This window comes from Podarcis gaigeae (assembly GCF_964106915.1).
Source record: "Podarcis gaigeae genome assembly, chromosome: 14".
Classification (NCBI taxonomy): domain Eukaryota; kingdom Metazoa; phylum Chordata; class Lepidosauria; order Squamata; family Lacertidae; genus Podarcis; species Podarcis gaigeae.
In genome coordinates, this window is record NC_139690.1 from 47,199,650 (window position 1) to 47,213,864 (window position 14,215).

General features: G+C 47.1%; 3 protein-coding genes across 4 annotated transcripts in view; 2 read left to right on the plus strand and 1 right to left on the minus strand.

The window, feature by feature from the left end:
• Positions 1 to 14,215, plus strand: part of SHMT1 (serine hydroxymethyltransferase 1) — a 343,621-nt gene that overhangs the window by 220,597 nt on the left and 108,809 nt on the right. The window lies entirely within an intron of this gene.
• SLC5A10 (solute carrier family 5 member 10) overlaps positions 1 to 14,215 on the minus strand; it is a 101,081-nt gene that overhangs the window by 48,040 nt on the left and 38,826 nt on the right. Inside the window, exon 9 of the mRNA XM_083711923.1 lies at positions 8,731 to 8,866. Within this exon, the coding sequence (XP_083568049.1) occupies positions 8,731 to 8,866 (136 nt within the window). The remainder of the gene's footprint in view (positions 1 to 8,730; positions 8,867 to 14,215) is intronic.
• Positions 1 to 14,215, plus strand: part of FAM83G (family with sequence similarity 83 member G) — a 44,619-nt gene that overhangs the window by 24,140 nt on the left and 6,264 nt on the right. The window contains exons 4-5 of one of the 2 annotated variants that reach the window (XM_083711464.1): positions 2,156 to 2,280; positions 4,012 to 5,527. In XM_083711464.1, the coding sequence (XP_083567590.1) occupies positions 2,156 to 2,280; positions 4,012 to 5,527 (1,641 nt within the window). The remainder of the gene's footprint in view (positions 1 to 2,155; positions 2,281 to 4,011; positions 5,528 to 14,215) is intronic. The other variant, XM_083711465.1, reaches the window with a different exon arrangement.

Sequence of the window (14,215 nt, forward strand, 5' to 3'; positions counted from 1 at the left end):
TTTTGTGCTGACCTGTGTCTGACTCCGGCCCTGACAGCAGAACTTGTGGAACAACTGGGGAAGAAAGACCAGGGCTGTCCGAAACCTGTCGCTTTAAGCTCAGTAGAGCTTTCTGCTTTCTCACATGCTGACGCTGCAGGTTTGGCGCAACTATTCATAAAGGCAAATGCGTGGTTTTGCAACGCAGATTCACATAATTGTTTCAGAGGAGGTACATATTATTATTGCCAGCAAGTAGCCTGATTGGATGTCATGCTTCCCGTTCAATAGTAGAGGCATTGCTCAAAGCGGTATAACTCAGATCTAAATCACTATTAATCATCATCCACCAGAGCTATCGGCTTCCTCATTAAAAACATAATCCTGTGCATGTTTACTCAAGAGCAAGCAGCATCGTTTTCAGTGGTGCTTGCTCCTAGGTAAGTGTGCATAGGGTTACAGCCTTAGTCACATTTTTCTTTCTGGACAATCTGGTTACATTTTGAAACCTCCTGTTGTCTCGACACACATATCTGCAACAGCCAATGCTATGCTGTCAATTGCTAGGACTGCTACCAATACCATATTACAGTGGTACCTCTGGTTAAGTACTTAATTTGTTCCGGAGGTCCATACTTAACCTGAAACTGTTCTTAACCTGAAGCACCACTTTAGCTAATGGGACCTCCTGCTGCTGCCACGCCGCCGGAGCACGATTTCTGTTCTCATCCTGAAGCAAAGTTCTTAACCTGAAGCACTATTTCTGGGTTAGCGGAGTCTGTAACCTGAAGCGTATGTAACCCGAGGTACCACTATACTGGGAGGAGAACAGCCATAGAGTTTCTACCACTTGCCAGCTTCTGATCAAAAAGTCAGGTTCCGCAAAAGAGATGATCAGCCTGAGTCGGAAGAATGAAAACACTTTTGGAACAAGGACGATGAGGAAATAACCAAGCCCAAGCCCCACACTTTCCATTCACAACTTTGCAGCTCCCCCTCAAGCCAATGTTTGCCAAGCTGTCAAGAAGTGTAAAATGTCATGTTCTTAGTTGGCCCGGTGATGTATTTTTACAATCCATAAATCCATCACTCTCCTCAAAGCTGGGACATACGAAATTGAAAGTGGCTGTTTTAGGAGTTAAGAAATCCATCTGGGAAACGCTTAAGACAGGAAAGGCAGGAAAATCCAGAGGTCTGTTTGACTCTCCGGGAGATTCTATCTATAGCCTTTGGCATGTCACATGTTGTGACAATGATTGCCTCGGCTGGCTTGCTCCTTAACCTTTCTTTTGATTCCCCAGTTGTTGTGTTGCGTTGTATCAGTGTCGTTCTATTTCATCTATGCATTTAGTGCCACCTTTTCTTCATGATGGACTTCATACATTTCTTTTTCTACTGCCCTATTTATGAGCTAATAAGAACTAAACTCCTCCTCTTGATCCCGTCCACCATCACATCTAAGGAAGACTGTTTGAAAGCGCTTCTTGTGGACGCAAATCCCCAAATTTCACGTGGGGTGGCAATCTTTATAGTGCAGGCTTTGAAACTCAGGGCTACTCTGACTGGGTAGTGTGTCCTAGTGCTGGGCCTGTTTGAATTCTTTTTATTACCTTTTAACCTAATGTGCCGAGCCTTTTTGGGGGGCCATTATATGCTTTATATACATCCGCACTTTAGATTCCCGGTGCTGGCAACTAAATCTTCACATTATTGTCTTAGGGTAATTTAAATGTCATAACGCCAGTAATATCGCTTTGAATTTTGTTTGGTTGCTTGTCTCTAGCATTTTTGTCTTATCTTGCTATGGCTGTATGCTAATGCAATAAAGGTTTGATTGATTGATTGATTGATTGATTCATGATGCTTTGAAAAGACCCCCTCTGCCCCAAAGGGGCTTGCAATCGCAAATAAACACTCTTGATTTTGCTGGAAATGTATTGCTTGGAGTTGTTTTGATATAAAATAAATGTGTTTATTAAAAATTAAAAATATACACAAGGAAACGACAGAGGGAGGGGGAAATGGAGGGATGGGTGGACAAGGGGAGAATGGGCATATATTTTAAAGCTCATCCAGTTCACATTTAAAGCACAAGGCTTCCCACACAGAAACCTGGGGGGCTGTAGCTTCCCCAAGATGTTTGTTCATTCATTCCCTCGCTCCTCTGCATTTACAGAATCTCAGAGTCCGCACAACTGGAGGCACAGAGTTTTTCACCCGCTCAGCCACAAAGTTTAAGGGTGCTTTGGCACAGAAGTTCATGTTTGTGGATGGAGACAAAGCCATGAGTGGCTCTTACAGGTACGTGGACTTCCTAGACACCGCCCTTTAGAGACCAGCCGAGAATCTGCTGCTCTGCCCGCAGTTTTTGATAAGGAATTCAGTGCCATGTGAAACAGCTCAGTTGGCAGAGTGTGAGACTCTTAATCTCAGGGTCATGGGTTCGAGAACCCTGCCTTGGGCAAAAAAAATTCCTGCATTGCAGGGGGTTTGACTAGATGACCCTCATGGTCCCTTCCAACTCTATGGTTCTACAGCGGACACAAATGCAAAAATTCACACAGCCTCTTTCAATACTTTAAGCAGAAGCGGTTCATTGGGGTGGAGGCAGAGCTTGGGACCAATTTACTTGGGGGGGGGGGGGAGTCCGCCTTACCCCAAATAGGCCCACTCAACTGCTTTGACCTGAGGAACAGACAAGTCACAGGCGCCACACACTTTTGTTAGGACGCGGCAACCCTTTGCGACATTTTGCTGCACATCCCACTTGTATTCCACTGCTTCCACTGATGCATTGTATTGACCCCAATCCCCATCTTCATCTCAGTCCTATTTGCATGGCCAGCAACTAACATCAAAATTCTGCTTTGGCTGTTGCTTTCAATAGGCAAGTGGCCTAGAAATATTTTTAATGTGTTAGAATAAATACACACACACACACACACACACGGTGCCGCATCACTGACTGTTATGCTTTCCATACCAAAAAACAGAAAGTCAAAACCAAAAGTGAGCATCTATAAGCGAGCAATAATTAGCATAAGTGCTCCATCCATGTTCTTACTATCTGGTTGACATTTTGATTACATTTTTTTCCCATTGTTATGGCTAACGTGATTGCAATTTTTGTTCAGTTTTGACGATTAGATCAGTTCTTTGTTTATTATCATGAAATTCTTTGGGCCTCAGATGACTGGAAGGAGGCAGGCAGGTGAAGAGTTTTAGAAATTAATTAAGGGGGGGTCTGTTTTCAGGACGGAGCAGGATTTGATGAGCCTACAAATCCACACACCTATTGTAAGATTTTTATTCTTCAGAATTATGCCTTTACTACGGCTGCATTCACATGCAATGCTAAGCCATAGTTTGCTTTAACCATGGTTTATTCCACAAACCATGAATAATCTCACAGACTGGGTACAGTGGTACCTCTGGTTACATACTTAATTCGTTCTGGAGGTCAGTTCTTAACTTGAAACTGTTCTTAACCTGAACCACCGCTTTAGCTAATGGGGCCTCCTGCTGCCGCTGCGCCGCCAGAGCATGATTTCTGTTCTCATCCTGAAGCAAAGTTCTTAACCCGAGGTGCTATTTTTGGGTTAGCGGAATCTGTAACCTGAAGTGTATGTAACCCGGGGTACCACTGTATAACTTCTTCAAAACTTGGTTTGTTTCCCAGCTGCTCTTGCCTTGAGCCTCTGTAGCTCAGCAAACATCTGAGACAGGGTGTCCATGTTTAAGAAAAACTGCTAGGTTAGGGGATAATATCAAATCCTATTTAAAGCCATGGTTTGTAAGACAGCTTCACACCATGGTTTATTGCCATGAAAACAAACCATCGTTGATCTGCTGGGCTTGTGCATTCCAGCAAACCCACAGTTCCCAAAGTTAGCTGGAACGAACACATGGTTTGCCATTGAGTGCAAACTAGGCCATTGGGAGGCAGATTTTAGCAGATCTTTTGTTTTCATCTAAATACAGGAAGGGGCAGGCAGCAAGTCATTAATAACTCCTGTATCTGTTCCTACCCAGCTTCACCTGGTCTGCTGCGAGAACCGACAGGAACATCATCTCGGTCCTCACAGGACAGGTGGTTGAAGCATTTGACAAGCAGTTCCAGGAGCTGTACCTGATGTCTCGGGGGGTCAGCCTGAAATCTATCCCCATGGAAGAGGAGCCGGAACCAGAGCCTCTCATACTGCCCACTCTCGCCCCCGTGAACCCAGCCGTGGTGAAGAAAATGTTCAACCCCAAGTATGCCCTCGTCAAGGCGAAGAGCGCAGAGCAGATTAACAACAGCAAGGCCAGCAGCGACAAGAACGTTGCCGAGCAGCAGAAGGCCGAAGCAAAGAAGAAAGCCATCCCGGAGGCTCGGGTATCCGAGAGGCCCAGCGACATCGTCGAGACGGCGCCGCCTATTCACCCAGGTCTCCTCAACCTGGAGAAAGCCAACATGTTTGAATACCTGCCAACTTGGGTTGAACCTGACCCAGAACCCGGAAGCGAGATATTGGGCTACATCAACATTTTCGACCCCAAAATCAAGAACATCCAGCTGTCGCAGATGAACCGCATCAAGGTGTGCGACGTCTCAAAAGCCAACACCCAGCACAAGAAGATGCTCAGACAAAAATCCCAAGAGGCTAAAAGAGGCCACGACAACCAGCCTGCCGCGATGCCTTGCCAACAGCTCGATGCCGCCGCTGCCCCGGCCCAAACCCAGGAGGCCCGTCTGAACCCCACAGCCAGCCCCACGGAAAAGACTCCAGAGAACCCGAGGAACGGAGAGACGTTCGCCACTCTGGCCAACAGTCAGCACTTAAAGCAGCCGCTGGACGCGCAAACTCAAGGCCAAGTGGACAGCAAGGGGGCCGCGCCCCCAGTCCCCAAACCACGGACAGTCCACGTGACGGACTTGATCTCCACAAAAGCTGTACGTGCCGAGGACGGAGCTGCTTCGGCAGAGGACACCCAAACGCAGCATCCGGGGACCGGGGCCATAAACGCAACACAGAATGAGAGTCCCGAACAGGCTCCCGATGCAAGGAGCAGCTGCAAACTCAGTCGGCAGGCGTCCGTCTATGAGGAAGTAGCCCCCTTCCCTGTGAACGGGGTTCAAGGGGGCGAGGCCGAGGAGGAAGAGGAGGACTATGTGACGTTAAGCGACCACGAGAGCCTGTCCGGCAGCTCCACCACCAACCACAGCCACCTCCACTCGGACGCGTCCTCCGTCTCCGATGAATACTGCAAGGGGAGGCGGCCCTGCGGGCCTCTGCGGAGGACCAATTCCGACTTCCTCCCCAACGGAGGCGGCCACAGCCCTCAGCACCACCCAGACTTTCAGAGGAAGCTGAGTGAGCCCTACGTGAGCCGAGGCACCTTCCCCAGTCCTCTGGGGAGCCCCCAGCCGCTGCTAAGCCTGGGGGTAGCCAGCCAGATGAGGAGGAGAAGCGACAGTGTGGAGGAGATTAGGTGTGTTTTGGGAAGGGACCGTAATCCGCATGCTTTGCCCGACGGCTACAATACCTGTCTGAGCAATGCTCCACAGGTAGGATTATCTGTTGTACCCTTTTACACTTAGCTTGTTGTAAAGTTCTGTAACGTAACAAGAGACGGCACGAAGCACAGCTGAGAGCTAATATAGGTCAAACCTATATAGGATCAAACCTGTAATAATATAGCTTTGATCCCAAAGCATGATTGCTGTGCTAATGACTGCGACTGTCACCTGATAATCTGTATTTTTCACTGGGTGGGGCAGATGGGAGGAAGGCACCGGGTTCTGGAGGTGGGAACTCTGGCGTAAGAGACGCCAAGAGAGTCATCAAAAGATCTTGGCCAAAAACCCGATTTGGTTGTGCATTCCAAAATGGTAGACGACTCAGAGAACTATGGTCACATTCACACAATACATTTAAAACTTTAAACAGTTGTGGCTTCCCCCAAAGAATTCTGGGAGCTGCAGGTTTTTTTTTAAGAGTGCTGCAACTTGTTCGGAAACCCCTGTTCCCCTCCTCACAGAGCTACAATTCCCAGAGTTCTCTAAGGAGAAGCATTGACCTGTTAACCCCTCTGGTAGTTCTGCTGGGGAGGAATATAGGAGGTGCCCTAAAAACTCTCAGCATCATTAAACAACACTTCCCATGATTCTTCAAAGGAAACCACAATTGTTTAAAGTGAAAGGATACTGCTTCGAATGGATAGAGCACATGGGGCCTAACACTGGGTGCACGTGAGAGCGATCTCAGTTCTCCAAATGCTGGTTCTTATACAGCCGTAACAAAACTACGCACTGACAAGAAAGAGGTATCAGCACCCTGACAAATAAATACTTAGAAAAACAAGTCTTCGGGGGAGAGGGGAGGGTGCCAACCAAAGGACTGAGCACCCACTTTCAGTGGCTGTTGCTGGGTAGAGGTGGAGCGAGACAGAACACCGGGTGGAAGAGAAAATGGGATGGAGCTCTTTAAGAAGGAGGACTCACCGCTGCAACATTTTGTTGCAGGCCCCACACGTAATCATTTAATTTCATATCGCCAGAGGCGATATGTCTGCCAGACTCTGACACTTTAACACGGCCTCCGCTCCTCCCAAACTGCTGCATTTTGAGGGGAAGCTGATCCACTTTAGGAAATCGGAAGAACAGCCCCAGGCCTGCAAGATCTCAGGCCTCTGCCGTCCCAAATCACGGCAGCCTCTTTGGCACCTGAGCGAGAGCAGTGTGTGTGGATTTTGCCACCTATGCAAAGCGGAGTGAGGCATGGCCCGGCCTGCCCACGAAAACACACCCTTCTTAAGCTGCGTTGCTGTCTCTCCTTGTTCCAAACGCGGTCATCAAAAGCATAAATGCCTGGGCGCATTCTCACACGAGAGGAGCGTCACAAACACGCTATAAAACAGGGAGGGCGGCGTCTGTTCGTCAACATTGCAATGGCTAGCTTTGTGGGATTTGCAAACAGGCTAAGTAAGCTGCAGCTTAGAGCCTCAGATAACAAGGGGCCTCTCAATAAATTTTATTCGGCTAAATTTCAGGTTTTGCCCAGCCGGCAATAAATAAATAGCCTCATGGCAAGTTACATATTTTTGCCGAGTTGTATGTTTCCAGTTGCATCCTCACCTACGTATGTGTATAAATGGAAATATAAAACGTCATTATTTCTATTTTCATTGTTCTTCCTGTTAGAATAATACACATTTGGGGGGAGGGGGTAACACTATGGGATCTTTTAAACTTGGTGTAGCTTAACGAGGAAGGTGCTTGTTAAAAAAAAGTCCATATTGTTCAAAACTGCATACAAAAATATGTTTATTAAGAAAAACTCGCACTAAAATGTTGATTGGTTTTCATGAGGATTCTAATTTTTCCCCCCTTAAAGAAATAGTAATTGCGGACTGTTGCGGAAATATGTGGGAACTGATTTTAAGACTGGGGAAACGAGAAACTGAGAGCACCTAAATTGCCAGATCTATCCATCCTTATATAGGTCGCACCCTTACTTCTGAGTAGCTGCGCTTAGGAGACTTGCAAGCCGTGGGTGATGTAAGAACATAGTTCTCTGGATGAAAGAAAACTTATCTGAGCCAGGCACAACACATTATCTGCCTGCGCTTGGCCACTTAAGATGCTGATGATACTTTCAACTCGCCTTCCCTCTCCCAGGGGCCGGTCGACTTTTGCAAGGCTGGGCGTGCCGACGCCTTTGAAGTCTTGACACAGCCGCGTCCCCTGACCTGGCATGCTATTATTGACTGGGTCAGGCTGGTTTCTGTTACGCTTGCAAGGCGTTTAAAAAGGCCAGGTGTTTCGGGCTGCTCCGATGAGCTGCCCGTTGCCACTGAGAGTGCAGAGGCCCTTTCAAAATCACCTCTGATTGCAAACCCTACCAAACAGGGTTGCCAGTTCTCCAGGACTGGCTGAAAGCCCCCGAGGTTTGCCTGGCCCCCTCCAGGTGGCAAAGGAAGGGCTTGAATCTCCAGGTGGACAAGGGTCCCTCTAATACTGAAAAATGATTAAGAAGACGATGTGTGCAGCATGCAAGCTTCTTCAGCCTGGAAAGACCTGGCTGCAAATTATTGTATGGACCCTCGTGGAGTCCTCTCCTCTCCCAATTAACTTCCGTCTCCAGGGCTCCGTGGTGGGTGGGAGTGCAGAGGAAGGATAACCAGGATCTGCCCCATGACATCACCAGCACCCACCCCCTATGTGTCAGGTTTGAGGTCTGAAATTCTAGAGTCTGGGGTGCTCCTGACCTGCCAACGCTACTATGAAATCAATTCCCTTTCGTTGTCTGCTTTCTTCATTGCTTCCATTTCTTTGGAATATAATCTTCTTGCCGCCGTCATCATATACGAGGTTATCACCTCATGTTCTTATGAACCCTCCCTATTACTTAAGAGGAAGAACGCAAGGCCAACACATGCCCCCACCCCTTTACATATTTTTAAAAAGTATAATAAAACTTGTTGCTGTTGAACTGCCAACAAATATGCTTCCCCACACCTGCTTTTAAAAAGGAGACTGGGCAAGCGCACAGAGGGTGGATTTATCCATGGCTACTAGTCATGGTGTCTAAATGGAACCTCTATGTCCAGGGAAAGTCTACCTCAGAGTAACAGTTGATGGGCAGAGGCAAGAGAAGAAGAGGCCTGTTGCCTCTGTGACAGCTCCTCCTTCCGTGGTGCCTCAAGAGTATTAGAAAACTGTACGGATTGGGTCCCTGAGTTTCCTTCTTCAGGGTTATTGCAGCTTACCTGGATACAGGATCCGGCTTATCATTCCCGGCATGATGATGACAACCATGGGAAGCATTTTTAAATAGCTGGCTAGGATGGATCCGGCCTTGGCATGATTGAGGTTCTTTGCTGAGAGAGACCTCTGGACAATGACCTGGGAGAAAGAGAGAGAGAAAAGGATGTACCGTATTTTTCGTTCTATAGGACGCACCTGACCATAGGACGCACCTTGTTTTAAAGGGGGAGAACAAGAAAAAAAATTCTCCCCCTCTCTGCTCAGCGTCCCTTCAGTGAAGTGGCAGGAGAAATGGAGCCCCTTCCATTTCTCCTCCCGCTTAGCTGAAGGGGCGCTGCGCAGCTCTCCCTCTCTGCTGAAGCCAGGAGAGTCTTGCTCTCCTGGCTTCAGCAAAAGGAACCCGAAGCCTTTGGAGCACAGCGTGAGTTCCTGCTGCGCTCCAAAGGCTTCAGGCGGCTATCCCTCTGGCTCTCCTAGCTTCAGCGAAAGCAACGCGAAGCCTCCAGAGCACGGAGGGAGCGCTCCCTCTGCGCTTCGGAGGCTTCGCGTTGCTATCGCTGAAGCCAAGGAGCCTGCATTCGCTCCATAGAACGCACACACATTTCCCTTTAATTTTTGGAGGGGGAAAAGTGCGTCCTATAGAGCAAAAAATACGGTACCTCACGGATTGGGAATCCTTTCCAGCATAAGGGCCATATTCCCTTCTCTGCAACCTTCTGAGGGCCACTTGCCAGTGGCGCCCAAAGCAACACGTGCTGATTTTCCCTTTCAACAGCAGGCTAGTTTCTATACGTTTTAAGATGGTCCCATCAACTGCAGTTACTATTAATTCTTCCATAAAAAAATCTACTACCAAATCAAGGAGGGCACCTGCTTTAATCAAAAGGTTGTTTGATAAAAATCAACGCATCTAGCCAATTGCACACTGCAGCCTTAATTCATTGTCATCAAAGCTGCGGATCTTGTATGCAAGTAGCTACTTACAGTCGATTCCTTTAATTCTTTTCCACAAAGGTGGCTGGCATTGTAGGCGAGAGAGACTTAACCATAGCATCCCATTATTTATTCAATAGGGCTGATTGTATGTTTTATAAAACCAATATAGGCAGGGCTAAATGACACTTGGCACGAAACATTTTAAATTATGCTCTAGTACAATAAAAAAAAGCTAGAAAATTGATTTTTTGAAACGTACCCAATGGAAGTTCATATTTTCAGGAAGCTGAATCCTGCAATTTTTGACAACTAATTCTAGGTTTTTTTGGGGGGGGTGTTAGTTTTTGCTGCGCTTCAATAGAATTGCAGCATGCACACAATCCTGAACAAAGATGGATGAGCTCTCCCAAGCTCATCTCGCATTAATTCAGAAAGGGCTGAGATCTTGGGAACCCCCAGATCATTGTTTACAAGCCAACGTCCAGAAAAATGATTCAAATTTCAGCCTCTAAAATATTCCACTATTCAATGTGATAGAGCGACGTTGCTCTGTTTCATTGCGTACAGGGAGAATTTTAAAGGCTGCAAGGACAAAAATCAGTGGCGCTAGGTGAGGAGAACCGCTTCCACCTTTGCAGCTGCTCTCCCAACAGCTGGCTGGAAGTTGGACGTTGTAGCCTAAAACTTCTGGAGAACATCAAGTTGGGGAAAGGCTGGATAAGGGGAGAAACCAGAAATCCTTCTCTAGCTCAGATTTCAATCCGAGCCAGAAAATAACTCTGGGGTTTGTTAAAGCTCATCTCTCCTTTGAGTCAGGCATGGACAAACTCGCAAAGTTTTTTTTCTGAATCTGACTTGGGAGAACTTCACCAGCGTCCCAAATCCAGGGTGCAAAAAGTTGCTACTGATGCAACCAGGAGCTTGAAACAGCAACCGTGGTTCTCTCCTTTGAACAGCGCCTCCACCCCAAATCCTTATCAAAATCTGCTTCAAGAGTAGACCATCCGTGGAGAGGGAAGCTGTCGCTTGAGAAAGAAATATCCTCATTTGCCCTAAAAATAAAACTTTGTGCTTATGATCCACTGAAGCCCAGTACTGAACTGTGTTCTAAAGCAATAAATCCCCAATCAAATTGTGCCTCTGCTGTGAACTTGTGATGGCAGCAAATTCCCTATGGGAAAAGGGGGTCACTTTTAATTAAATTCCCCCCATCCTCCTTTGCCACCTGGAGCTAGAATGGTTCAGTTCAGCTCTGATTCATCCATTTGTGTCCAGTCATCAGACCACCACAAAAAAAAATACAATATCACAAAAGAATGGAGTAACATCAATAGAAGTTAGTTCTTAACATAGATGAACTGCAACATAAACATTCTTAGAATGCCAACCATCCTTGGCAGATCACAACATGCTCCGTTAAAACGGAAATATTGTTCTGTTATGAAATATTAAAATGAAATAAAACAAAATCATGCCAGTCTGAATAAAACTCTGTGAAACCTAAGTGAAGATTGGCATAAAACAAGTAGAAGATTCTGGAATATCTTCCTAGCAAGATACAACTTCCCTCTCAAATAATTTTCTCCTCTCCTCGGTTACTACAGACAGAAAATGCACGGCCTCCGCAGTTACATATTTATCTAGTCCATCCAGCAGATAAATTACAGGCTCGCGGTCAGGCCTCTCCCCACCTCTCCCTAAAATTTGCCCCAAAGTGTTGCTCTCTCAACACACTTCAATATATAATAATATGTACGAAGCCTTCAGCCTATTTTAAACCACAAGGACAGGTATGTCCAGAATACGGCATATTTCTTAACTTTCTTCCTAGGGTAGCTAAAGGCTGGTTCAGATGCAAAAAGCAATTGCCTGGTGATTAATATTAAGGGGGGAGGATTTAAATTGCACGGTGCCCCGTGAGTAAAGCCTGGGAGGGTTTGTTTTAATAGACAATGAGTGCATGCATCCTGCTTTGAAGGTGACGTGGGTGTCTGAGCATGCTGCTTACAAAAGCCTGTCTTGTCCATATTTTCCCACTTCGCTGTTGATGGGCAGGACTAAGCATGCTGGCGACCTTCTCAGGTTCATCAGAGAGCTGAGGGCTGCAGTCTTTTGGACCATTACATAGGGAGGGATGCTCCACTAGGCATGGTGGGACTCCATTCCACATAGGGATGGAGGGGGGATTCAATTCAGTTGACATTTAAAGGCAAACTACCCTAAGTTCGGGACACGGGTGTTGCTGTGGGTTAAACCACAGAGCCTAGGGCTTGCCAATCAGAAGGTCGGCGGTTCGAATCCCCTCGATCGGGTGAGCTCCCATTGCTCAGTCCCTGCTCCTGCCAACCTAGCAGTTCAAAAACACCAGTGCAAGTAGATAAATAGGTACCGCTCCGGCGGGAAGATAAACGGCATTTCTTCTTTTTTTATGGAAAAAAATATAAATATTTATTGAGATTTTACAAAATCATAACAAAATACAGCGATAAAAGAGAGAAAAGAAAACAGAAAAATACAAAATACAAAAAACAAAAAATAGATAAAAAGAAAAAGAAAAAAGAAAAAATCCATCTTTCCTTTTTTAACTTTAAAACAGCATTTCCATGTGCTGCTCTGGTTCGCCACAGAGCCTAGGACTTGCCGATCAGAAGGTCGGCGGTTCGAATCCCTGCGACGGGCTGAGCTCCCGTTGCTCGGTCCCAGCTCCTGAATTCCCAAATTCCCAGCCATGCTCCAGCCAAGCGTTCTGTCTAGTAATCAAATCTGTGAGAGGACAAACGGTCAGGGGGGAAACCCTGTTTTCTAGCCAAGAAGGCAAAAGATCAGGGGAAGCAGGCGCAATGCTCCTTGACATACTGTTGCATGTCTGGTGCGAGGTTTGCCTCCGCAAAGTGGAGCGTTACCTCCACAGATATAGATCTGTGGAGAGCGGATTAGAAGAGTGAGAAACATGTATGAGAAAAGCCAAAATGGTCAGATTCTTCCATCCATACTTCCAAGTCAACGTGCAAAGGATCTGTACATAAGATGTAAGGAGAACTCTCCCCTCCTGTGATTTCCAGCTACTGGGATTCAGAAGCACAGAGCACAGCCATTGTGATTGGCAGCAATCAATAGCCTTAGGTAAAGGTAAAGGGACCCCTGACTATTAGGTCCAGTCATGGCTGACTCTGGGGTTGCGGCGCTCATCTTGCTTTACTGGCCGAGGGAGACGGCGTACAGCTTCCGGGTCATGTGGCCAGCGTGACTAAGCCGCTTCTGGCAAACCAGAGCAGCGCACGGTAACGCCGTTTACCTTCCCACCAGAGCGGTACCTATTTATCTACTCATACTGGCATGCTTGTGAACTGCTAGGTGGGCAGGAGCTGGGACAGAGCAATGGGAGCTCACCCCGTCGCGGGGATTTGAACCGCCGACCTTCCAATCGGCAAGCCTTACCTCTCATGAATTTGTCCATTCCTCTTTTAAACCCTGTGGGAGGGAGTTCCATAGTTTAACCATGCCCTGTACGAAGAAGGGCGTTCTTTTATCTGTCCTGAATCTTCCAACATTCAGCATTCCAACAATTCAACATTGAGCGCACCAGTGTTAGGAGAGAAGGAGTAAAACTTTTCTCTACCCGTTTTCTCGGTGACATGCAACAAAAATTATAAACAGTGGTCTGTGCTTACTTGCCTTTTCCCTAAATGAAAAAGTCATCTCGGGAAAATTGCACCAATCCCCTTGATCATCTGTGTTGCGCTTTTCAAACCTATACAAGCCTGAAGAAGTGGTGGTGAGCTCCCAACACAGAACACACTATAGTTTTGCGGGTTGCTATTCCTAGTCTCCGGGACGCGGGTGGCGCTGTGGGACTTGCCGATCAGAAGGTCGGCGGTTCGAATCCCTGCAATGGGTTGAGCTCCCGTCGCTCGGTCCTTGCTCCTGCCAACCTAGCAGTTTGAAAGCAAGTCAAAGTGCAAGTAGATAAATAGGTACCACTCTGGCGGGAAGGTAAACGGCGTTTCCGTGCGCTGCTCTGGTTCTCCAGAAGCGGCTTAGTCGTGCTGGCCACATGACCCGGAAGCTGTTCGCTGGATCTCTCAGCCGATAAAGCAAGATGAGCGTCGGAACCCCAGAGTCGGCCATGACTGGACCTAATGGTCAGAGGTCCCTTTACCTTTACCTTTATTCCTGGTCTCCTGTCCTAGAAATGAAATTCAGCCAGCGATGCTGCTAGCAAAATCACAGGAGCATAGAAAGCTGAGTTAGACCAGCGATCCGTCCCTTTCCACTAAGGCAGCCTTTCTCAACTTGTGGGTCCCCAGATGTTGTTGAACTACAACTCCCTTAACCCCAGCTAGCAAGGCCAGAGCTCAGGGATGATGGGAGTTGTAATCCAACAACATCTGGGGACCCACAGGTTGAGAACCGCTGCACTAAGCGCTCTTCCACACTTCCATTTGTCCCAAATTTCTAAGCATGGGACCAAGAGGTTTTTCCTTTCATCCTTCCCCAGGAAAACCTGCCGTTTGCCGCTGAATCGGAGCAAACTTCTATCAGGTTTGCTGT